This window comes from Amblyomma maculatum, chromosome 6, assembly GCF_055883805.1.
Source record: "Amblyomma maculatum isolate TAMU_Amacu chromosome 6, ASM5588380v1, whole genome shotgun sequence".
Classification (NCBI taxonomy): Eukaryota; Metazoa; Arthropoda; class Arachnida; order Ixodida; family Ixodidae; genus Amblyomma; species Amblyomma maculatum.
This window is the reverse complement of record NC_139349.1, coordinates 134,343,345-134,369,623: the sequence shown is the minus strand read 5'-3', so window position 1 is coordinate 134,369,623 and position 26,279 is coordinate 134,343,345. Positions and strand designations below refer to the sequence as shown.

The window sequence follows — 26,279 nt, the reverse complement described above, 5'->3', positions numbered from 1 at the left end:
GAAATGTATTGTGCGTGCAGAAACGCTTCCCCCCCCCCCCCCCCCCCCTCCTCCCTCCTGTTTTTTTCTGGGTTTTTTATTTTTATTATTATTATTATTATTTAGATTTGCCCCGCTAAATTTCGTGGAATCGTTTGGAAACAGGCCAAATTATTCCGAGGCACCTTCTCGTGTTTGAAATGCTCTCATTCATTCCGTAGAGTGCGCGTTCCGTATACGGCGGCTACATCGGTACATACTCGAGCGTAGCAGCTGCATGTGCTAACGTATACGTATAGGATACTTCTCGATATTCGTTATGTAACAAGTGACAGAAGCTTTTTTGCCCATGCGTGATCCGAGAGTTGGCGTACTCGCGCTCACGTATCGGTTTTCAGTGCGTCTACGTGCACCGTAACCGAGCTTGAAACAGAGGTCGTATTTTTGCGCGGATAAAAGCGCTTTCGTGTCGTCCCTGCGCGTGGTCGGGTCTCCTATACATATCCGGGCTGTCTTGCGTGGTGGCGTCGACAGAACAGCTGACACCTCAGCAGGAGACATTTCCTCACTAAATGCAGAAAGTGAGGAATCAGACCGTATCACTGACCGAAGTCACCGTATGTGCGGGCCGTCACTCCTCGCACTTGTATTTCCTTTTTCCCCCGGAATGCGTGGCAGTGAGGCGGGACTGCAACGCTTGTGTGTCTCTCTCAGAGCGCTGTGTGGCAAAAGACTTCGCATGGAAGGGGGGGGGGGGGGGGGGGGGGATTTGGGGCCGTTCTGATAACGCGGTGCGAGCAACCATCGCACATGTGGCAGCACCGCAGTTCCCACCGCGGACTTTTGCCTGTCACGGAGCTCCAGCGCTTCCATTTTGTTGTGGCTTACCTTAGGAAAGGGTGCCGTAGTGGAGGGGAACGGAGTAACTTCGACCACCCAGGGATCTTTAACGTGCACTGACATCGCACAGTACACTGGCTGGCGTCTCCGTTTCGCCTCTATCGAAACGCAGCCGCCTGCGGTCGGATTATTTCCTCAAAACCAATAATATTAATAATAATTGGTTCAGAGGAAGGGAAAGGCGCAGTATCTGTCACACTTGTTGCTGTGGACACCTGAACCGCGCCGTAAGGGAAGGGAGGAAGGTGGGAGTGAAAGTACCAGTTTTCGGTTTGGGGAAGACACTTTGCAGCCAAACTCTGTGCCAGTCTTTCATCGCTAAACAGCCAAGCAAAACCATGCTTAACGATACCAAACTGAGCGCAGTCAATTCAGGCTGATATTTTTCAGTTACAGTAAATACGAGGAGAGGAGAGGTACACTGTATGGAATATGAGCGAGAGAAGGAAGAAAGTTGGCAGTGGGGACTAGGATGGCTCATAGTTTAATGGATTGCAAGTACCGGTTTTATTTGCGCGGGCCTCAGGTACGTGGCCAAGCGGTATTTACCACTTGTCGTGCGAGGTGGGGGCGGTAATATATCGGTATTCGGTCGAGCAATATCTTGGATGGCGGAGCCTGAGTGGGGCTGCCGCCGCTTGGGCACCGACGGGGTCTTCTGGACATCGAAGTTTGAGCAGGATAGTGCCCCCCCCCCCCCCCCCCCCCCTCCTTCCCTATGCTGCTGGTCATGTTTTGAGCTTGGTGTTTTGTTATTTCATCGCATCTCAGGCGTGCCCAGCGTGTGTGATACAGGTATGTTCCCCGCAAAGTGAACGTGGTGTGTCTTGGTATGTTTCCACCTTCCTCCAGGTGCGAGCAGTGAGTGAAAGGTAATGTGTAGTGTTCTTTTTTTTTTTTGTATGATGAGGATAACGATAATGTAGCACACGATGTGCCGAGTGTGTACTGTGTCGGACTGTCCTTTTGGATATCGTATATGTTCGTCTGTGGGGTGCGCCTCGTTCGGGACTTAGCCCCGTCATGCAAGCGGCTCACCGTTTGTACACCTGTGTGTCCGTGTATAGTCAGACTCGGTTGCTGCAGATTGCCTTGGCTATAGGACATGTAAGTATATGCGTGTCGCAACTGCAGTGCGTGCTTTTGAAAACGAAGAAAAAAGCATGCAGGAGATGGACCAGTCAATGTTCCCCTCCGCGTTGGCGCGGCTAATGAGACGAAAGGTACGATGGTTGGCTGTATTGCATGTATGGCGCAGTCTCTCGTCACGTTGGCCTAGCCAGTGAGTTTCCTTTTTTCTTCTCTGTTGCGCAGCTCGTTTACCGTACTGTATGTACCCCGAAACGAGCCGTCCTCCGTCAAGGCGTCATAGTGACCGAGGGCGTGGGAGCGTTGGCGACGGTCGTTTGCGCGCGCTCTATATACTTTTCGTTTCTCTTTTCTGCCTCGGTTGTGTCGTCCGGGGCGGCGCGTTACGCTCAGCGGAGTCGGAGGTTCTCGCGCGGTCAGCGTCGCTTCGCGTTATCCTTGCCCTTGGCGTCCCGCGGTCGTTTCACGGCGCGTTTAACGCCGGCGCGACCTCGAGGCTGGTCGCGGGCTGCTCTGAAACAACTCTTCGAAGTGCCGGCCGTCGTCCCGCGTGTGCGAAAGGCGTCCGAACGCCGACCTGCCACACGTTGCTTCTCTTCGTGCGGGAGCATTTGGATGGTTGCGGGGCGTCGTGCTGAGTGTGTTCTCGTCGTCGCTGTGCTCGGACGTTTCGGGGGCGTCACGGCAGCTTATTTCGCAGTTTGCGCGAAAACAGAGGCGGGCACCCTCGCTCGCCTTGGCAGCCTTCGAAAAGGAGGGGGAGAGGGGGTCGTTCGTGCACTCGTGAACCCCCCCCCCACCCCCCCCCCCCCCCTCGCTTACTGTTCTTCCCGGAAGGATCACAAGAATGACATGATGTGCTTTTTCGGCGCATTTTTTTCTTGGCGCCTCCGCTTGCTCGCCTTTCCTCCAGCTGGGCCCAGGCAGGAGCGTCTGACCCGCAGCTGATGGGACAACGTCCACGTGGTCACCGATGTCTGCGCTTTAGCAACGTACGCCCAGGAAGCAAGCATGAAAGAAGGGAGGAAAAGAGTAAACGGGCGAGAGGTATCACCGAAGAGTTACCTGGTACCTATTTGCGTGGAGAACAACAAAAGGCTTCGTGAAAAAACAGCACGTGACTGTTCCGTCATATTAAACGACTATCGTCGAAGATTTTTGGTACCGCAGCCTTTCGGAAGCCATCAAAAAGGCCCCGCCTGCATTTCCATCCGCCGAGACAGCTTGGAGTAGTAAGCCATAGATAGAACTAGCGCAGTTGTGTTACTCCACCGTAGCGAGTTTTGGATAATAATCGAGTCCTCTGCCGACTGCTGCGAAATCACACAGAAGAAGAGTCTGCATGCTGCTGCCACTATCACCATGTGTAGAGCGCAGACTTTAATTCAGACTTTTTGTTTTCTGGGCGGGCCCAAGGTACTTTTCTGTACTGAGTAGGGGGTGGGGTGATGAGCGACATTCTCCACAGGAGCTCTTCTACAGAACAAGAGAGGAGGGGGTTGGAGAAAGCTGAACTTCAGGGGCCCTCTCGTCACCCTTTTGAATACGTAAAGCAGCTTGGTTTCCTATAGCTTGGTTTCAACTTTTATATCCAGTCACCTCTTTCCCCCAGTGCAGGGTAGCAAACCGGTTTCTTTTACTGGTTAACATCCCTGCCTTTCCTCCTCATCTTCCTTCTCCTCCTCCTCCTCCTTGGTTTCCTAGAATTATCTCAGATGAAGACTGCTGGGATACAGCGCACGTAAAGCGGTCCGTAGTTCGTACGCACCTGTTTTCTTTGCAGTTGCCGAGTGCTCGAAGAGTTCCTTCTAGGTGTGGTTTTAGGCCAGTTATCTTTATTCGCGGGCAAATGGCGTGTCTTTATATCCTCGACAGAAAGGTCACACCCAAGAGCGCCGTCCTCCACGCACCTTCCCTTTTTACCTGCGTCCCCTGGTTGGAAGGTTTCATACAAATCGATTAGACCGTGTAGCATGTTTTATCTCGTCGCGAGCGACAGAAATTCACACGGTGTCGCAAGTTTAAATTTCCTTTTATGACATCTTTTGCGAATCCAGGTGACTTAGTGCGCTTCTTTTCTTTTTCGACTCTGCAGTTAGCACCGCGGTTATTTGAGGTTTCCAATGTCTCCCGTGTTTTGTCGTAATTGGAGTATGAGTACAAGCTCGGCTAACAGCGCCGGTATTGAAAGCAGTCTGCATGGGGTAACTGAGGGGCAGAATGTACTTTGATATCTGGCGACCAGATGGCCGGTTTTATCCGCCCATACGGTGGCCGCTTACTATAGTCCCGAATGGCGCAAAGAGGAGGCTGGGACGCATCGCTGCTATCTTGGGGGCGAACCAGCGGGGCTGCAAAGTTGAGGCAGAGTTCGATATTCTGGGAAAGTAACTCATGCGAGTTATTTTTGAGACGAACAAATATTGCACAACACACCAAACAAGGGCGGTGAGTTATTTGTAACATCTCTCTCTCTCTCTCTGTCTCTCTCTCTCTATATATATATGAAGTCTCAAGGTTCGTATACAGACAACATTAATACCCGAGGAAGTAGCAGGGGGGACAGCGGCCGATGTAGCTCAGTTGGAAGAGCACCGGACGCGATATTCGGAGGTCGTGGGTTCGGTTCCCACCATCGGCACGTTGTTTTTCCTTCTACTTTGTGTTTATTCATCTTTCCCCTAAACACATTACATTACTAATTTATGGGATTATCAAGTAATAATTAAAAAAAAAAGACAATGTACAATCCCCAATGCTTTCCTTGGCCTCGCCGACTGTTGGCTTCTTTCCTTCATGTATTATAACGAGCACCCTCATTTCCCCTATATATATGTATATATATATATATATATATATATATATATATATATATATATATATATATTGCGCTTATCGCTTCGTACAACGAATACCACTGGAAACCGACCCACATTCCGAGCATTTAGTCAACCCGCCTTGGATAATTAGTCCCGGGATCGAGGGATATGGTTTTGGTCATCAAGTGGTCTTCAGGGTCAACATCCGGGCGCCGCCGAAGCACGGGCCAAGTGGAAGGTCAGCGGAGAACACCGAAACGTGCAGGCCTAGCGTATTGGCTGTAATAAAAAAAAAAAAAATCCTGTTTGCGCACCTCTAACGCCACATACAGAACGGACACCTAATCCTTCGCAGAGTTAAAAATGACGCTCTCTTGCCTGTGCTCCTTTCGCTGGCGCTTTGCAGCTCACTTTCCCTATACCGTCCTTTCTGACGTGCCCTCTTTTGTCGCGTGATGTTTTTAAAGCTAGCTGTAGCATTACCTGCACTCATCTATATGGGGCTGAAAGGTGGAGGCTAACGAAGAGGGTTCTACTTCAGTCGAGGAGGGCTATGGAACGAAAAATGGTAGGGGTAATGTTGAGAGATATGAAGCGTGCAAAGCGGGTCAGAGAAGTAAATCGAGTTAATGACATTCTATAGTGGAAATCAAGAAGAAGAAATGCGCACGGGCATGCAGTGCGAAGAGAAGATAACCGTTTGTTTTTAGGGTTAAAAGAGATGCCAAGCGTAACATGGACGGTAGGTATTAGATGAGATCAGGAAGTTTTGCGCTGATGGTGGTGAGTATGATGATGATGAAACGGTTCACCGAGGAAGGTATGGAGGGAGCGAAATACAGAAGCGAAGAAAATCGCAGGCAGCTACCAATATTTATTTATCATTTCTGCGAATAAGAAGCGAATGATTTTTCGTTGGGATAACTTTCCAGTGGGCTGTCGCCGGATGCGAATGAGACCGGTTGAACTTTATCGAGCGTTGTGGTTCGTTTTCTTCTGTAGACGGTGAACTGTAGGGTGCCTGTGAACTGCTGAGGTCAGCGCCACCGCGTATGCTGAGAAAATGCAGACGCAGCGAACGCACCTGCTAGAAGCATTGACGTGTAGTAGAGATAAACGCTGAAGGAGATAAAAAGAAGCGGCATAACTTGCTATCTTGAGGTAGATATCGTGTGGTATCCTTTCTTTGTACCTTTCCGAATCTCCTCCACTGTCATACGCGTTTGTACTTAATTCCTCTTAAATGCATATCTCATTCGACCCTTGGTGGTTTCGTCCCCTCGGCACCGTGATTTTCTTATTTTCTTTCTTTTCTTTTCCACGCGCTGCCATCCTGATTGTGCTATTCTTTGCGCATGCTCACTGACTGATGGTGGTGATTATCAGCTCCTATATATTCGACTTGGTGGCTTTTCCTAAAACAAAATTGCAAGTTAGCGCCAGTCCCGTTACTTCTGTGTCGTCCGTGTTCTTTTTGCGCTATGTTTCCGAAAAGAAAGATCCTTTTGGTGACAGGTAGGATCCAACTCCTGCCGGTTTGGTAAGTTTAGCAGCGAGGGTAGCGTTAATGAAGATTGTTCATCATAAGATGTTCTAGGGATGGGCACGAGCCACATTCCTCCTAAAATCCGTTAATGATTTTGCTCTATGTTTTGGCCCCGTGTGTATGTACAGTGGTATAGATAAGCAAATGGCTGTTTTGTTGCTATTCTCCCCTTCTCTTTCTGGCTGTGAGTGCTTTGCTGTTGTATACAGGGAGTAAACAAATGTCGTTTTAGCAAATGGGTCGCCACGTGCACACAGACTGTAAGGAAAATAAGTTCCACCGTGAGCTCTGCAATTGACTGAAATTCAATAACTGGCTTTTTATTTGCTGCAGTTAGCATGTATATCTGTATTGAACTTAGTGGCATTCGAAGACAATTCTGTTTTGTAACAATTTTAGCAATTTATATATGCGCATTCAAAATTTGAGCCCTTATCGTCTATGCGTCATGCTGAGTGTGCATGCGCACACTCAGCATGAAGCCCCTCCCTGTCGTGATGCGGGTTGCGTATAGGCGCTCGGCCTGTAGTTGTATACGTGACGGTAGTAAAGTTTCGCCCCTGTCTAGCGAAACCGAATGATCACTGTGCTGGTGGCGTGGAGCGAGCGCTGTTTCTGGAAGCGTGCTACGAACTTCTTTAGTGCGGTGATACCCCACTGCTGGCAGGATCGAGCAAATATCATGTGCAATTAAGCACCATATGCGACAGCTGGGTACGTCACATCAGGGAGGAGGTTCGTGCCAAGCAAGTGCTGCGGCCTTTACCATGTGTAGTCAGACGGACTGGGCTGAAAATTTAGACATGAATGTGCCAAGCATGACACGGGAGCATTACTGTAATTGTATAGATTAGAAAAGTCTTCGAGTACCACTGTCAACAAGTTTTCGTTATGCTGCGCGCACGCTAACTGCTGTGAATAAAGCGTTCATTATTAAATTTTAGTTAACTACTGAGTTCACGGTGATTTTTTTTTTTTTTTTTCCAGTTTTTGCCCGCCTGGTCACAGAGCGTGTGTAAAGTTTTCGCAGCAGCGAAATTCTCACTACAGCGAATTCGTTTTCCCCGGTGACTTCGTTATTTCGGGGATATACGTGGCACTTCGCGACGTCTCATAGCTCCCGCCCTTTGCTTGTCAGGCGAAAGGAAGCGTGTGACGAACGTCAGCGTTCGTCCTCCCGCATGCGGACCACCTGAGCGTGTCGGCGCGGAAAAAGCTCGTCGCGCTGACGTCAGCGCTGCCGCAGTTGTGCTCTTTTTTGCGCCGGAGAAGGCGCGGGCGGTGCGCGCGTATTTATATTATCGTGCTCCGGCTGGAGATCGCGTGTCCGGAAACGCGCCGCTGCCAGCCGCGATTTCGGCCGCCGCGCGACCTTGTTCGTCGCCGAAGAGCGGGGCGTGTGCGCTCTCGAAGGACGGCAGCGGCCGGATTCATTATGCTGGTGTTCAAAGTGCAACACGTGCGAGACGTCGAATGCGATCGCAGAAGAGGAGATAGCGGGGAATCAAGGGCGGAGGGAAAACGAGGCGCTTGTCGATGTGTTCTGCAACGGGGTTGGCTTTCCTTCTTTTTTTTTTCTCTCTAAGCGTGTTCTTCGACGCGGTTGGCTTTCCTTTTCTTTCTGCACTCACTTTGCCGTGTCTAAGTTTGAAATTCGTTTAACCTTGATAAGCAAAGCATAGCAACAGAGTGGGCCTGCGTTACTGGTGTACATGTATATTAATTATCTCTACCACCTCACCATGGTGGTCAATGCTCAGCATGGTGAACATGACTGTTGGTCTTTGACCCCTTGATCTTTGTTATTTAACCCTTTGAACCCCGTCGATCTTCGACTCTGCTGCTGAACCTAGCTACCGCTATCCAAACTATAGGTTCCGTAGTGGCCTCGGTGAACGAATATACCGTATCTTACACCGTAGCAGTGGCTTATACCCTGCATTTTTGTTTTCGGCTGATTCATGCTTAGCATAGTGAAAACTGACTTTGAACGTTGAGCTAGTTGGCCACACATCACCTGGAAGAAGGCAGCAAAGTGTGTGCTTCTTATGTTTGTGTTGTACCTACTCTGCTGCCTTCTTCCTAGTGAAAACTGACCAAATTATGACCATTGGTGGGGCCGTCTAAAGCTATCACGTGTTCATTACGGCCACGTTTTTCTAGGCCCCATGGCGTTTGACTGGTGATCCTATGCAAGTTCGCAGGACCGAAACCTGGCCGCGGCTAAGGCTTGTATAAATGGAGGCGAAATGCTAAGGACTCCCGTGTGTGCTGGGCTCTGTCAGCGCACGTTAAGGAACCCCTGGTAACCGAAATTATACTGGAGCCTTTAACTATGGCAGCTCTCTCTCTCCTTTATTTCACTCCCACCGCCTTCCCTCACGGCGCGGTTGAGATGTCCAGCCAGAAGCGAGGCAGTTGCTGCGATTCTCCTCGAAACTGATTTTTCGACGGGATATGTTCTGCCACTTTGCAGGCGACTCGCTAGCTGTTTCGTCAATCGATGCACTGGAAAACGAATCGACCACAAGCGTCTTTACCAACGTGCCACTGTCAGCCCTCTGCCAACGACCTCGGGTTATAGAGAGGAAAGCGCAACGCGATGTTCCTCTCACCTGCTGTAAGCCCGCGGGGCAGTGTCTTATGAGAATGGAGAAGTCTTGGGATTACATATAGCAGCGGTGGGGCGTCGTGCTAATTGCCCTCCCGACCGAGAAGCGTCTTTTGTTTGAAATGTCGCCTCACAGATGCTGCGACGACCCAAGGTTTTGGAGCTTATCTCGCCGGACATGACAATGCTGCCTCCTGCAGACTTGATCTGGATCATATATGGTTGGACAGCCGCTTACATTTGTTCTTCGGGCTTGCAAGCTTTCGTGGGGTTCTTCTGGCATCGCACAACTGTTCCCTTCGAGCATCCGGATCGTAACAGAATCTGAAGCAAACGCACTAATGCACGACACTCGAGCCGCTCCGCGATAGCTGAGAGAGAGTCAATATATGCGTGCACCATTTATATCGCGTGGTCCGCGATCCCTTCGTGTGGGTATAAAGTAGCTGCTAGTGAAGGGTAGAAGCAGTGCAGTGGGCTGTTTCTGCATGCAGGGCTAGCCACAGTGCACGCCAGACTAAATGTTGGCCACCCTCTATCCAGAGGGTGGCCAACATTTAGTCTGGCGTGCACTGTATGGCTCCCTGCGCGAAGTCCCTGATTGCTGGACAGGAATTTCATTAGTGTTGTAGCCTTCGTTTTGCTTGCAGAAAGCGGTGGGTGCCACGGAACACGTTTCGCGCATTGCGCGGTTTCCACCGCGAACGGGATCCGTCGAAACGGCAGCCCGCTCGTCTGTTCCGCTCCAGCTCACGGAAGTAACAAGAAACAAATGCTTGCGGGAACCTTCGGCGTCTTCGACCGCCTCGCTGCAAACGACTTGGCAGTGCGTTCGTCGTTACGCGAGGTAATTAATTGTTGGCACTGGACTCGGTGCAAATGAGCGCTCGTCCTCCGGACTCGATTATTCTGGCTTCGATTATCCTGGCTTTCAAGCCGCCGTGATTTCGACGCCCCTTTCCTGCAGGCATCACGGATCTGCCGCGCGCTACTCTCGGTTCCTGCCTACCGCGTGGTGGAACTATAAAGACTGTCATGCTACTGGAAACAGCCCTAAGACAGGTAAAAAAAAAAAAGAAAGAAAGAAAAACACAGAACGCGAGCATTATATGTTGCCGTCTTAAAGCTGTTTCCAACATAATCGGGAATCAACAGCCACGCTTCGCAGTTTGCTAAGCCAGCGATTTTTTTTTTTTTTTTTTATGCATGGTGTTTTTGTACTGCAGCTGCGCTTGTACTTTTTTTTGCTCTCTCTCTCTTACCTAATCGCCTTCTTGCGGAGATGGCGTTACGAAATTTCGCTGAATGTCGGAGCTAGAATTTGAGAAGGGACCTGAATGGAGCGTGCTGAGGTGGTGGCCTTCACTGGCACATGAGTGATGGGTGCGGAGGGACTCTTCAAATAGTCGCCGCGGCCCGACAGGCGCCACGTTGGGTGCTGTGTAGTGTGTACGCGAACCCTGATTGTATTATATTAGTGCGAAAGTAGGCGCCAGAGCTGTGCAACGATGTTGTGCCTGATTCATGATTGGCCCGCTTAATTAGGACGTCATGCAGTCCACGTCTCCTGGCGCGGATAATTCAAACCGTGCTTTCGCGCGGTATCACCGGCCTAACCAGGTCAAATCCCGAGTAATTTTTGAAGCGAAAGCTTCGCTACGTCAGCTTTTCGAGCCGTAAGCGTCACGGAGGTTTTCACCTTGAGCAACCTTGAAGGTCAAAGACAGGTACTGCGCCTTTCCTTTCTTTTAAACCAATGTACAATATACAAGAAAAAAAAAGTATGAAAACATGATCTTGAGATATAGGTGTCCACAATTCCGTGGTGTCCACTCAAAAGTATAAGGCCCTTTCCTTTCCCCAAAACCTAATTTAAATAAAAAAATATGAGAGAACCGCGGATTGAAAAACGGGTATTCCAGAGGCTATCGCTGCAACACTCACAGCTTTCGCTCTATCACTAGGTTCAAGCCATGCTTAAACCCCCACAATTTTTTCATTAATTCAGCGCTTCTGACTGGGAACGTCCGGCTCGATTAATCCCCGTGCCGCATAACGGTAGTGATGATTTAGAGATATGTTACTGCGGACGCCTGGGTTTCCTACGAGATCGAGGGAACTGCGAGGCTAGATATACATAATATACCTATGTGAAGCCAAGGAAGCGTTACGCATCGTTACTCCTTGTATACGGCGCGTTCGCCACTAATTGACAGAAACGGCGATTGTCAATTTATGGCTGTTTCGTCAAATTGCTCAAATTCTCTGAATCGACGGCCGCTTTTGTACGCGGGTCCCACATCAGACCTGACCAGAGTGGCTCAATGGAGGACGCGGGTTCAGTTCTGGCCATGGCAGCCGGGTTCCAGTGCGAAATGTAAAAAAATATCCTTGTAGGTGCAACTTTACATTTTCTCGCTTCCTTCTCTCCCCCTCTTCTTTCATCCCTTCCCTCGCGGCGCAGTTGTGGTGTCCAACGAGGTAATTCCCCCCCCCCCCCCCCCCTTTTTTTTTTCTTCTTCTTCTTCAGGACCCATTTTAATTTCTGCGCATGGCCGACCAGCAGGGGAGGTTCAGGGCACAGTCATAGTACGCTATGGCCATTTGCGCGGTGCTTGCCTCTGGTGAGGGGCACGGTAATAACCCACGCGGCTTTGCAGCCGGCGTCGCCAGTAGGTGCCATCAGTAGGCAGCCAGATGAGAGGTCCCCTCCATCCGGCCCCCGATGTCCGGGCGCTGGCTCCGGCCCAACGGTTGCCGTATATGCGCGAGCATAACTCGAGCCGGTAGTGGGTCGTCGCCTCCCGTTTTCTCCGTGCGGGAACTACTTTAAAGTGTGAAAGAAAATAGAAACGAACGCCTTGGTATGTGAAGTTCAACGCCATTGATAGACGACATTGCGGAAACGGATTAATTGCGACCAGCTGAGGTTCCTTAACGGGCTGTGACGTCGCGCGAGCGCACGACGCACGCGCGTATTTTGCATCTCGAGAGTTTCGCTGCTTCCAATATATGGGATTTTGATGGAAATAATGTTTTGAGCTCCACCGCCACTTGCATCTCGGGTACCGAACGTCGCAGCCGTGCACCGCTTGTCAGCTTGTGCGTACGAGCTCGTTCTGAAGTTCTTAATTACAGCAAGAGAAAAAATGTGCGTGCGCTGGTGTGACGTGACGAGTACTGTTCCGAGTGAAACGCGGTATGCCTCCTCCACGCTGGCGCCCGTGCGAGGGGATGCGACGCTATGAGGGCATCCGCTCGGGGAGCTCCCCACGCCCGCCATTGTTTCGCATGACGCGTGTCTTGGCTGTCCTCTCTCTGTGCGTTGAGACAACCCTCGTCTCGGGGCATACATGCTTTATCGCCTATGTAGGCGCTTCCCGCCTTCCGGCGGCCTCGCACTTGCTGTTCGCTTTCAGGCGGGAAAAATTGAGCGCATGCGTACAGTATTGATCGGCACGCAATACTGTATATTATGCAAATATGTGCAAAGTAGCGTCCGCGTGTCAGCTGGTCAATCAGCTAGCATATATGCAAATCTGCCCACGTTTCCGGCTTTTGCGCAGTGGGGTTCCCGACTTACGGGCATATCCCAGCTTAGTTTTACCGTTCTTGCTTGCCGCACTTTTCTTTCCTCATTTGCGGCGGACTCGGCTCGACTCGTGTTTGTTCGTTGCGCTCCATCCGTTTTCTCTTTGCGGAAGAGGTTCTTGTAAAAGGTTGAGGGTGTGGCCCACAACCTATGTACGCTAAGAGCCCTGACATGCAGCCCGAGCAATACTGCTGTGAAAAAGAATAAGCCCAGTCGGCTGCTATAGGATTTGTTTTCTGTAACATTTTTTTTTTAACGTGAATTATCTCAGTATAGTTTTGGGTTGGGGAAGGGGGTATACGTATGTTGTGTGGTTTTCCAGGTATCAGGTGCCTTACGACAGTACGGCGATGAGCGTGTGTCTAATTGAAGGGGACCACAGGCTGCTATCGCGTCATGCGCAGAAAGCGCAAGCTTAACTGTCCCCATAATATCAACCGCGCGTCTTTATAAATTCCTAAACTCTGGCTTACTGACCGTTCGGACTTGTGAAGCTTTCGTGACGCCAGCGTTTAAAGGCGCACATTTTAGCCGGGCGTCATTCTGTATCAGGGAAATCGTTGTCACCTCTTATTCCTACGTGAAAGAACTGTGCAGAATTAAGGACTTAAAGGGAGGCAAGAACACTACAAGCACTGTACTGTGTACGCTGAAGTTTAGACTTCGGAATGTTGGAAGTCGCTGCATTTTCTTCCCGGAAAAGCCAACTGTAAGGACTAGAACGCCTTCATGCCTGGTCAGGCGCTTGTGCCGTCAGGGCTCGACTGTATAACTGCATCAGAGGAACGTGGCCCTCGCGACACTCGTTGTCATGTCCTCAGTGGTGCACCGGGCCCGGCCGTCGAAGAACTGAGGAGGGCCCCTTCACTGGGTTGCATTCAGGGGCACGTTAATTGCTTCCTCGTTAAAGGGCCACTGTCCAGGGAAGGCCCTTTTAAGCAAAGGAGCCCAGTGTTTCGATCAGGTACCGGAGATAGTCTGTGCAAAATGCTACAGTGACACGCGCGCCGCAAAGCATCGAAAATACAATTCAAAGCTCTCTCACGCTCTCCTTTGGGAAGCCAGCTTCCCCGTTTCCTGCGCTGGCCCGACGGGCCACACTAATGACGTACGTACCGCGAACGACGTCCATTGGTCCGTCTCGCTGACTGACGGGAGAGGATGGGTGTTTACCGCTCGCTGCGCGCTTTTCCCTCGCCACGGCCAGAGTGAATCCAGCGGCGCTCGCTCCCTCGGCCGTATTTTTTTTTTTTTTCGCGCTCGCGGAGTGCCACGCCCCACCTCCTGCCAAACGCGGAGGAGGAAGGGGAATTTGTCTTGCGGAGGCTAGACGACCTCGGGCAGGAGAGTGAAAAACCTTTGCGAGAGAACGGAAGGAGAGAAGCATGACAGAATCGGGTGATTGCGGTGGCTGTAACTGCGTTATTAGTTACTCTTTTCAAAAACATTTTGCGGTCTTGCGTTCTAGGGGCGAAGTCTTACAGTCCCCGGGGAATAAAATATTTTCGACCGGAGGGGGGACAGTGGGCCTTTAAGGACGGGGCTTCGTTAGTGAGCCTGCTCGGCGCGCATCGCGTCGAGATAACGTCTGGCCATGATCGATGTGCATGCCGGTGCACGGAATTTCCAGTCCCGTTTCGTGCGTCATTTGCGGTGAACAGCTAGAGCTGCTGTGTGTGTGTGTGTGTTTTTTTTTAATCGATATTTATTGCCTCAGGGCATCAGTAGGGTATGAGATGAAGGATGAATAAATGATTAAATGAATGGAAAAAGGTTGGCTGATTTTATGAAGTCCAGAAGTGAGCGATGATGAGGTCCCTGCGTCCAAGTGACGTATGAGGCAGGATTGGTTGCTGAAAGGCCAGCTATGCTCAGGTGCCGGATTCGTGTTGGCTTGAGTGCTGGGCAGTCCCACAGCAAGTGGTGGATGTCGGCCTCAACATCTTCGTTTTTACAGATCGGGCACCCTGGGCGGGGATATAAGTGTTGGAAGTATGACCACGTCCTAGTGACAGCTGGTGTAAGGGCAACACCGACCCGGATCCTCCTAAGCGCAACCTCCTTTGCTTGCACGGGTGAGACCGCGGGGAAGGGGTATCGCACACGAAGGGATAAGTGCACGTGTGCGGCGCCGGAGGTGCTCCTTTCTTGACAAGGGAGGGTAGCGTCGTCGACTTCGAGAAGCCGTGGGATTGATGCGTCTTGGTTCACGAGGCGGGTTGCTAAATCAGCTTGACTTTGGGAAGGCAGCAGATCCCGTGGGACCCACTCAATGCGTATTGACTGTGGGATGCGCGCCGCAAGCTGGTAGATGTCTTGGCAAATTTTAGGGCAGCGGCTGACACGTCGGAGCAGACGTACGTATACTGTTTGAAGTGCGTCAGTGCGGATGACAACGTGGGCTGTAGGGAGCATGATTATGGAAGCCACGGAGCAGAGTGCCTCCTGAACTGCTACGAGCTCAGCGCAGAAAGATGTAAGTGGTTCCGAAAGCTGAAACGTAGTGGTCTGATTCAGCTAGGCTAGGTCTCCGTGGACAATAGATTGCCGCTTTGGCTTCACAGCCTTGCAGGCTTCCATCCATGTACACATACTACTACTGTACGTACGTACAGCCATTTATAAGCAGTATATTATAGTGGTCGTGTCTGCCTTTTCGGTCTCGTACTGGCGTTATTTTGCGAGAACACTCAGCTGGAGCTCCGTATTCTGCATGAGCATTAAAGCGGTGCTCACAATAATTACACTTTCCGTACCCGTGCTGGCGTTCATTAAATCTCGATCACATAAAACTTCGTGCCACCTTGAAAGTCATTTGCGGTATGCGAAATTCGTGCCATACGCCACTGTGGAGCGCCAATCACCGCTAAAGACACGCGGAAGTGCCAGCTTGTTCGATGCTATCGTACTCTAGGAGTTCGCTTCGAATGTCACCGACGGTGACAGTTCACTTTTAAAGCGTGTCACTCCTAATACACCTTCTGATATCCCTAGCTTAACCGTTTCTCATCGTCTAATTACTTTCTGTACTCGTTATTTCTCTGAGAATTCACTGCACTGGTGCTTTAATGAGCGAACGCACATATTTTCCATTCTGTCCTGCTGCTCCTTTTCCTCACAACAGGTAGTGAACTACAAAGTCAAATTATTTGCACCCTTAAAGGTGTAACACTGAAAAATGCACCCTTTCCTCGCTTTTATTATTGTTTTGAAAAATGAATATGTTGGGCACGTCGACACCCTCATTACACCCATGCACCTTTCAAGTGTTGCTGCTCCTTTGGGTGCAGCGTAGTGGGGCTGCCAGGCTTGTGAACAAATGCATTTTATCAAGTGTACATGCAATGTGATGTGGGACTGTTGGAGCTTTGATGAGTTCAGATATATATCGCCGTGGCTTGCATGGTGACAATATGAGAATTGACTCAATTAACTTTAGCTCGATTGCAAAGCGCCACATGTTCGAATGGCGTCAAACGCGGAGAGGGTATACAGTCGCGCCGTGGACAAGCTTGGAGACCGTTGCCGCAGTTTGCTTCCATATATGTTGAACTTAATCATTTCAGTAACGTTTACGACCCGCGATTCCAGTGACACCTCGACCTGTGGATTTGTTTGTTTTGCTTTAGAATATTTTGAAGAAAAACACGCAACAAACATCATGTATACTTGACGTGGTCCTGCTGGAAACAGGTTAACGCAATGATACATGTTGTCGACAGTTTTTACCGTGGGATTTGTTCTTGTCTTGAAGGTATATAGAAACCCAAAAATACTGTGTGTTGTTCGCGGGCGTGACTTTACACTGGTGGCGTGTTTATGTGGACGCAGAGGAGGAGCACATCGTGATGACTCCCCGCAAGAAGGCCGAGGGCCAGACGAACATCAAGATGGAGCGCGTGGCGCGGCAAGCACTCGACAAGGGCAACGTCATGCACGAGGCCGGAGGGGACCACCGGGGCATTGTCATCAACAGGCTGGCCAGCAGGGGTACGTATCTGAACCTGCCTCTATTTCGAGTCTTCTCCCTGTCGTGCGCAATTCCGACACACGTGATGTCGCGCCTACCCATGTTTCAGCAAGGCTGCTGCTCTTTGCCAGCAAAGCGTCATCCCGGTAGAAGCTGTCTTCGTAGCTCGTTGTTAGCACGTACACATATTAGAATATATACTATGTACGGCGACCTGTAGCTTTGCGCACGCTGCAGCGGACAAAATGCCCGCTTAACATTTCGTGCTCGTTCAGCTTACTTTTTTTTTTTTTTTTTTTTCGCCGTTTCTGCAGTCCGTCGCAAACTCTGCGTAATCCTCTCGGCTTCGCGCTTTCCGTTGCGCGCAACCGGCGCCGGGTTGCGCTGTTAGATGGTGCCTGTCGAATGGTGTGAGCTTTTCTTCACATCATTTACACATATGTGTCGCACGCCATTCTCAGTTCGAGCAGTACACACTTGAACGTACGCACATTCCAACCGTGTATACAGTATGGTCCACTGTTAAAGGGAACATGCGACCGCGGGCAGCCGCGCATTGCGAAGCGCTGTCACGAAGCAGACGACAAAACGATGCCACAAGGCGGATGAGCACTTCCGGCTGCTTTTCCCGGGCATGCGCATCATGATGCGCATGGTGCCGCCCGCGCTTCGCAAAGCGCGCAGTTCACGCAATCGCACCTTCTCTTTCACAGTACGAACTAGGCGATAGCTGAGACTCACTGCAGTCACAGCGGCTCGGTACACTATAACCGCGCTCTGATATACCTCTTGGACAATCTCCCCAGCTCATTGTAGACGGAACATGTGTGATTCTTCCGTTTATTTCATTTCTCCTGACATCGTACTCTTAGTGATTCGCGTGCTTCAGAATTCGCAATCCCTGCCACTCAGAAGTGGCAACCCAGGGTAACCTAATTGTTGGATTTTACAAGCTGCAGGCTGTGGATGCGCAGGGACGTTGTAGAATCCGAATGTTATATGGACTGACTGGCGTGAATTCGCAAAATTTTCCTACAGAAGTGCATTACATGTGCAAAATTTCGCGTATTATAGATGCCAGCGCACGTTTCCTCGCGTGCCCCTTCGCCGCGATCGCGCATTCCTTGCTGTACGCTTCGAGTCGCGATTTCGGTTAGGCATTAATCTACGTGGATCATCTCCACGTGGTATTGATCAGCGACTGCTGATTTATATTAGAATATCTAATTGTCTTTATTTTTGCTTCAACAGCTGCACGATGGCTCTGACGTCAAAGCTTCGCATAGGTGGTGGAACAGCTGCCGCCAAACTTCGGCAAATGGCGCATCCTGCTACGTGCCCCTACAAAATCGTTTTCTTTTCCCACTTTTGCTTCGCACCTGCGCCAAAAGGTCACTGAAAAACCCTGGCGAGAGTGAAACCGAAGCCGGCGCTTTTAACCGTTGGCCGCACGTACCTCCCTGGTGGACTGTGTCGCAAAGATGTAGAATTCGGAAATAATCGGAATTTTGAATACAGTTTGTGATTCGAGTTGTACCGCGCGTTTCCGTTAAAAGTCTCGCATACCATCCGAAAATTACGGGCATTTCCGTTCCCCGGAACTCGGTCGCGGTCAGAATTTCTAACAGCGCTCGTGCACTATAGCTTGATATAATCACGATCAGGAGCACGCGACAAAAGCGGCATGCGAGCACTCCAACTGCATCCGCAACGAACGCTTTCGCCCTGCGCAATTTTCGTCATTAATGGCAATTTTCGTTTAGTCAGCAAAATATAAGGAATTGAGGGCTCGTTTTAAAATCCGCACCATGGAAGCATGTAGGATGTTAAAAAAAAAAAAAGGGCAATCTGAAATAAATTTCTTTAAGCCGCGCTCTCATCGCAGCGTATAGTTTCGTTTTCGTGCGTTGTGTTCGATGTGCACGAATAGGATTGCGACAGCACTAGCAATAAAATTCACACCAACACGTGGAGCATCATTCGGAAATTCCCCGACGGTTTGTGAAACTGAAGGCCGTCCATCTTTCTCATGAAAGCATGCATCAAACAGGTTTGGTATATCAGGCTTGTGAACGAATTAATGTGTCACAAACAAATAGAATTACTCACCCCCCGAACTACAGGTTTTGGAGGGTGGCCTGTGTCATCTAAGTTATCAACGATTTCCCCTCCGGGTTTCCAAGGCTTTCCTTCATCATTTCTATTGTACTCTATAGTCATTACACCTTGCTGTTGGGATTGCAAGTGCTCTTTGGGGATGTTGTCGTACACTGGATTTCAAGTGTTTTTTATTGCACACATAATCGAATTTGGCTTATGCATGTGACTAATCAAGTTTAATCTTGTCCTGCTTTCTCTGCCAATTTGCTGCCATCTTTCTTCCATATTGTGATAGCTGCTGAGATGTTCATTATGATAATGGTACCATATTTTGAGGATTTGAAAAAAATGCTAGAAATAGCAAAGCAGTTTTATAGCAGGGTTGTAGCTGCTTAATAATTTGCATATGGAGCAGCTGTACTTGGCTCACGCATTTATTAGCACTTGATGTTATGATTGAGTGTTTTTACTTTTTGCATGCTTCAAACATTTTTGAGGGCCCATTAAGTTTGTTGGTTGAAATGGTCTTCAGCTGGAAGGATGAAATGAGGATCCGTTGAAATGTAGTAGTTGTTTCTTTGGGATTTGGTCATCATTTTTGAAATGTTTTAATGTGAGAGCATTTGGGAGTACGATTTCATGTGCTTGAGCACATGCGTTCACTGTGCAGCATAATGAGATTTGCAGAGAATTCCCATTCTGATGTGGGCACATACGAAGTTTGTGCAGAGAAAACTCTAGTGTGTAGGAGCACCTGTCACGTGTAGCTCAAGCTTGTCTTATACCGCTGTTTTTAATCCCTGCTGCCTTTTTGGACCACTGATTTCTTTCTTTCTTCTAGATGATGATGACGACGATTCGCCTGAGATCTCGCTGGAGTTTCGTGTCTTTCTCACCAATGTGGTCACAGAGGTGCACACACGAGTGAGTTATTGAAGCCGTTTCTTTAGGCATTATTGTTTTTTGGATGCTTTGTGAATCCAATTAGATCTTTAGTGAAACACTAATGAATAAAATCAGCTAATGATAACTGTCATGCTTTGCATAAAAATTTCTAAGAATGCGGAAACCTTTAGATGGATGGGCAGCTGTTGTGCTACAGCTGACTATGTTATAATCTGTACAACTGGGAGCATAAACCCCAAATACAGGCATATTCTTTACATAAAAGACTGAGGGGACGTGCTACCGATATGTGCTAGTGCTTGTGTATGCGTGCATGCTTGCGTGCTTGTGTGCGTGCATGCGTGCGTGCATGCACATATCAGCCCACATCCCACCTTGTTTCCTCTCCTGCCTTAAATCTGTACAAAGGAGCTTCATTTGTGTTCATGTATAAATGCTAAGTTCCATGAAAGTGTCATCATTATTTTGTTAGTGTGTGCTGTATCAACTTAATAGGTTACTAGCGACATCTACGTACAGTCTTTATAATAAACACAAAGCACGCTTGTAGTGCCCTTTTGCTGTTACTTTTGTGGACATACATAGATTGTGAGTTTTTTGGTGCCTGTGAAATGTAGCATGCTATCTGGGTTACTTTTCTTCTCAGAGCTGTCAACTAGTGCTTGTTGCATGAGGGTGCGTGAGCCATTTCTCGTTTAGTCCAAGCCTGTATGTTTGTTTTATACACTCGCATCACCTAAAGTTGGCACTTCTATGCCTGTCTGAAGCGAACTTATATGTACCTTTTAAAAAAAAAGAGAGAAACGCTGGAGCATTTTTTTTTACTTGCAGGAAAGTCGTGAGCTCAAGTTTTGGTTCAAACCTGGAGTGACAAAGAATGATCAGCGTCACTTAGCCCAAGAATTCTTCAAGGAACTCGTCAGCCCCAGTGATTTCCCCAGAGGTAGGAATACGAGAAATTCTGACAGTTCCTGGTGGTGTGTATCTTGCAATGGGTTACAGTCACCATAAATATTTAGTTGTTCTTTTGCACGGCACTTGGTGCCCTGCTTGATTTGTCACTTACGCAAAAAGACGTTTAGAACTGCCATTATTCACTTGTTGTCACGGTTTATATGCAGCATAGAATTTAATGGAATCAACTCTTTAGCAGAACGACTCTTTAGAAAAGCAGAGAACTGATGTGTGTGTTTGCTAAATCATTATTCGTTAAATTTGACCTGGCATTATTGCAAACGAAATGCAGTAGTTTGTTTTAAGCCAAGTTTGAGCCGGCTTTTTGTTTGCTTGTTTAGCTTGCCAGTGGCACTTTTTGTTTACTTGGTTGTCATCTCATATTGGCACCACATTTTTCTCAACTGGAGGGTTTCATACACTATGTGACTAGAGTTTGTTATGATTTATGTTTTTTTGCAGTCCACCACTTCATGTTAAGTTTGCACTCTTTGTGCTCTCCAATGTTTTTAAAATGCTATGTAAACATCCTAGTCATGCTTTTATTATTTAGCTGACCTAAGCATGCACTTTAGTTAGAATAAAGTGTTTGATGTAAATTTTTGTTTACTTGCTGAAATGGTTCCATGAATGATGTATATTTTAATTGTGTGTCTGTATTATTGAACACATAAATATGCAACTTATATGCCAGTCTTTACTGTAAAGCACTGTGTTGTATCCAACTTTATTATCATAGCAAAGAACCATTACCCAACTGAGTGTAGCAGGCTTGGATGGAGTGTTTTTGTAATACTTTTCCTTGTAGCTTGCCTGACTGTATATATGTGGACATCTTTGGCTACTTTCTCAGCTGTTAGCAGAAGTCAGCTGTCTAACCCCGAAAAAGGGCAGGGTGAAAATGTTTTGGGGTTGGTGTGGCCAAAAAGAAAACGTGCAGAGTAATAGTATGTGTAATTTCAAGATGGTTGAAAAAGTACATTTGTTGGGTATGTCCACTTGCAGATTATGTGGGCTTCATAAAGAAGATCATGAAGCTGATGCAGGTGAAGTACACCAACATGCGGAAAGTTGAGATAGAGATGCGACAACTGGAAAACATCACCGAACCTCCGAGACGTCCGAGTAAGCTTTTTTCCTTTTTTAATTTTTGTCTTGTTGCTGTGCCGAGTGCAACGTGCCTTTGGGATCTAAAGCCATTACTTTTCTTGGAACCCCACCAGCAGTTCCCCACCGGATCATTTCCACTGCAGCCACAACTGTGACAAATGCAGAATTTTCGGATAGGAAGTGGAGATTCCTTATTATTGGCCCAAGCAGGTTTCCGAAACAAGTATAGCTGTTTCTCTGGATTTAAGTTCAATAGATCCTAGCATTAAATTGAGTTGAATTAATTGAAACCCTCGAAGGCAAAGAACTATTGAACTTTCACTGAATGAGCAGTCTGCTTTCTCGGTTATTGCATAATCCTTATAGAGCTGAGTTAGGAGAGACTGTCAGCGAATTGAAGTAACTTTGTGTGCTCTTCGGTAAGCCGTGAAATCATGGGATTTTGCTTTGAATCTCAGCCAAGGTTTTGTGGTTGCGAGGCATGTGCTAAGAGTGCTGGTTCAGCTGAACCAGTGGCAGCCCGACTTGCAGACCCTTGGCTTTCCCTGACTCTGGGGCAGGACTCTGAGCTTCCGAACAGCTTGGCTGGTCGGCCGGAGGGAACCATCCAGCTCAAGGATGGCCATGTGCCCCTCTTGCACCGACAAGGTTGCAGCCGTATTTTCTCGTGCACCTTGGAGATGCTGCTGAACAATGATTGACTCGCTTGTACTTGGGGTCTGTGGCTCTGTGAGCATGCCTGATGCAACCATGCATTTGAAACGATGGTGTGCCGGTCAGTTGTGAAATTAACATTCTGTGGTAAACTCACGATGACCGTACGTGCTTACGTGCGCTCGTTTGTTTTCAGGCTTTAAAAACTTCATGCACTTCTCCTGCCTGATGTGCAGTGTTATTCCAGTTGAGTGCATGGGCTGAATCTTATCATCTTTTATTTATCCCCAGCAATGTGTTTGACTTTCGCATTTACAGGTAGATGGAAGCTGACATCAAAATAAAATGAGAAATTTACCGTCTCCCCATTATAAATGCTGTTGTTTGCTGTTAGAGTAAAGAATCTGCTTGAGAATTCACACTGGTGCCAGTCGGCTTACATGGTGTTCATACAATTGCACTTAGCAGTTATAACTTTGTGATCAAAGGCACATTAACCATTTGTTTTAAATATGAGCATGTGTTATGTGCTCATCTTAAATAGCTATTTAATCAGGTTCTTCACCCTTGAAAGAAAATGCTCCAAATTTGTTCATAAATTTTCAAGAATTATTGAGCAAACAAATGCATTAATTTATTTTTTTACGAAGGACCCGAAGTCAGTGAATATGGGAAAGGTGGTGTGAGGGTAGGAAAAAGGGTCAGGCTCATTGCACAGTATGGTACATTGTTTCACTGCACCGCACTCTATGTTGTGAGGTGGAGCTAGCTTGCAGCTGTGCGTGAAGTTCTGCAAGTTTATGACAGTGGTGCAAGGTCTTGGTTGAATCCATCATAACATGTGTAACGGCCCAGTGTTGGGCACATGCCAAAACTACTTCAGATAGTACTATTTTATAGTTTCCCTGGGATGTAAAGTAAATACGCTGAAGTTGATTTACTTTACTTAGCAGTGCTTAGATTGTTTTTCAGATTCTAAGTTTTGTATTCAGACTGCTTTGTACAGTTGTGTTCATAACAGTGCTATGTTTGCTTGAACTAATCCTGATTGATGGTAACAGAACGCGCCTTTGATGGTTTTACGCTGTGATCAAGCATAGTTGTATTATAACCGTGATGTTGCCTGATTTGAAAAGAAATGCTGATATGCTGTGTTACTTGCTTAATTTTCTAACCTTTGCATCAGTCTAACAGCATTATTCATGTTTTGCATTTGGATATAACTGCGCTGTTTAAGAATTTTTTATTCCACCAGATATATGAAGGATACAAAGGCCTACAATCAAATAGCGGAGTAATGCTTCGTATGTTATAATAATTTTTCCACACTAAACGTGATGATAGTATTGTGGGTCACAGATGTTATACGCCTGTCTACATCAACTGTTTCAAGGTTCAGGTTTGTGCATATGTTGCACACATTGCCCCAGTCATACAGGATGTCTACACCTAGCTAAGATGGGCCAAGTTATTTTAATGTGAAAGCACTAGTTTATGGGATCAGTCAGAAAGAAACGGAGGTATACAGGCTGTTACTGTAGATAATTCTTAAAGAGCAGTTGCTTGGTTTCAGTTCAAAGAACACTTAGGTTCTCTTTTTTTTTTTTAAAGATCTTTATTCATCTTAGTGGGGGCATCCTGTATGGAGAGGGAAGCGAGTTGCTCAATTTGTAAATTCTGTCTTTTCCTTTGAAACCTTGCAGATGGTCTTTCTTTTATTGATCGTATTTTTGCATGCATATTCAGTAATGCAGTGGTGCATGGCTATTTGGCATCTTTGTGCCCAGTTGTAAAGCCAGGCATGTGTACTTTCAGTGTCACTGGATGATAGCACACTTGAAGCCAAGACTGAACTCACTCAAGAGAAGGTCTTGGAGATCATTGAGTCGGCCTACCCCAACCCTGTGTCTCTCGCTGAGCTGTCAAAGTGAGTAAACACTTATGCCTAGCTGGAAAAGAATGCAGCCACTCTCTCTTCGTGTGACTGTTTACTTTCATTGTGTCTAGCTGCCTGCACCATTAGGCTAGCAATGCTGCCACCCTCTTTGGAGATTTGGTTTGTCCATATCCTCCCATTTGCATCTCTTAGTCATCTGACTTCTCATCATACTCATCTGACAAAAGAAGTACTTCTATTTAGTTTTTTTTTTTTTTTTTTTTTTTTTTAAGATAAAATGGCCATGAACCAGGTATGGTAGCTTATTTTTTTCTCGGGCACTAATTTGTCACCTTGTAAGGGTAAAGTAAGCTTGACACCACCAGGTTGTTTTTGACAGGTTAGGAGGATCTATCCATGAAGTAATATCAAGCTATTGTTCTGAAGGTTTCTGTGATATAAGGCTCCACACCATGATCACATGAAATAGCTGCCTTAGCTTTGCAAAGAAGCTGAGCTATGCTTGGCCATCACTGTGCGCTACACTGTATATACTTATCAAGGACTATAGGGTAGAACAAGGCGTAGAAATGGGTACGCAGAGTCAAAGGAAACCGAACAAAGGTTTAGTAGGAGCCTCAGTCTACTAGACAGCTTTTCGACAAGTTCATTTGTCGAAATGTTGGCTAGCAGACTGAGGCTCCCCGTCAACTTTGTTTGGTTTTCTTTGACTAATGCAAAGACTTGCAATGTCAGTGTGGTATAATGACAGTATGCCTCTGTGGTCAACTTGGCTGAACAAGATTTTTACACAGTTCCCTTAATTTATGCACATCGAAGGATTCAACTCAATAATGACTGTGCTTCATGCTTTCTGTTAAGTAGGGCATTTACTTTGCCTCTGCATGTACCAAGTAATGCAGGCTGCCAGGTACATGACCGCACTGATGCAACTAGCTATAAAGGAGCTCTTACCTAATTGCATGATTCCTATTAGTTGAGCTCTATATGTTTCAGGTTGTAGAAATCTTGTCAAGTTGACATTACTTTCACATGACCCTCCCTCCAGTTGTACTGGTAAAATAAAAATCAGTTCAGTTCAATTCAACCATCACATTGCTACTGCTCTGCCTTGAAGACCCGGTGGATCGTTTGACGACGAGCATTATTTGGTTGTACCTTTTTCGACTACACAGGAACAGCCGCCATGCTCCCGAGGAGGTCCACCTGCACCTGCGCGAGCTTCTGTCCAAGAACCTCATCAAGGAGATGGAGTCTGGAAGCTTCACCCGTGTGGTCCAGAATGACACTGGCAAGTTACCTCCCCTGTAGATGAGACAATTTTTCGCACACTTTAAGCAAGCATTTATTGCCCTGCAGCTCTGCATAGCTGTGACATCAGTTGATAATGTCTTCTATGGCTTCCAGGCTTTTCTTACAGAAGCACTTTAAGTGACCTTATACTGTCATTTAATTTTTACCTTGTCATGACTATGCTGATTAGTTTATTTCTTCAGTCGGGTTTGTTGGGCCTGCACCCCAGCCCACAGGCATTGTTTATGGGAAACTATTACAGACACCGGTATGCAACTCACGTCTGTAAAAAGGCACTGAAGGTTAGCTGTGTGCCAACACTTACTCCGTCATTCCAGCACTACAACAGTGTGACCCACTGTAGGCAGAAAATGTCAATGTTTGTGCTAATGGTCCTGCCATACTTAATTGGTGTCTTCTGAATACACTTGTTTCTTGAAGTAGTATGGGCACGAAATTGCAGTTGTGTGCTTTTTCTTTGGAATAGTGCAAAAGACATCAGTGAACAGAGATTGAAAGTCAGCTAAGAATGGAAAATAATTTTATTAGCTTGATTTTTTGTCTTATGTGGCTTTTTTTATTTCACTATCAACATAGAAAATTTTTTATTGACATCACAGATAAGTTGATATAGTGTTCAGGTAACATGAGGCATGTAAGTACAGGCATGTGATAGCTGAGTTATATGACAGCAGGTAACAGGTATATGATAGCTTAACTGGGTTACTGCCACTGTTGGGTCAGGCTGGAGTAAGGGGTGGAAGGAATTCAAGCGGTGAGGTTGAGCGGCAATTGAACCCCTGTCCTTTCAGCTGCAAGCTAAACATACTATTAGGCATTATGAGACTGCCCCATACCT

General features: G+C 47.5%; 1 protein-coding gene across 2 annotated transcripts in view; it reads left to right on the top strand.

Annotated features, from left to right (window-relative positions):
* Positions 1 to 26,279, top strand: part of LOC146186801 (uncharacterized) — a 65,154-nt gene that overhangs the window by 20,690 nt on the left and 18,185 nt on the right. For both annotated transcript variants that reach the window (XM_084607423.1, XM_084607422.1), the window contains exons 2-7: positions 16,368 to 16,526; positions 19,448 to 19,530; positions 20,344 to 20,455; positions 21,472 to 21,591; positions 24,046 to 24,157; positions 25,303 to 25,418. In XM_084607423.1, the coding sequence (XP_084463549.1) occupies positions 16,368 to 16,526; positions 19,448 to 19,530; positions 20,344 to 20,455; positions 21,472 to 21,591; positions 24,046 to 24,157; positions 25,303 to 25,418 (702 nt within the window). The remainder of the gene's footprint in view (positions 1 to 16,367; positions 16,527 to 19,447; positions 19,531 to 20,343; positions 20,456 to 21,471; positions 21,592 to 24,045; positions 24,158 to 25,302; positions 25,419 to 26,279) is intronic.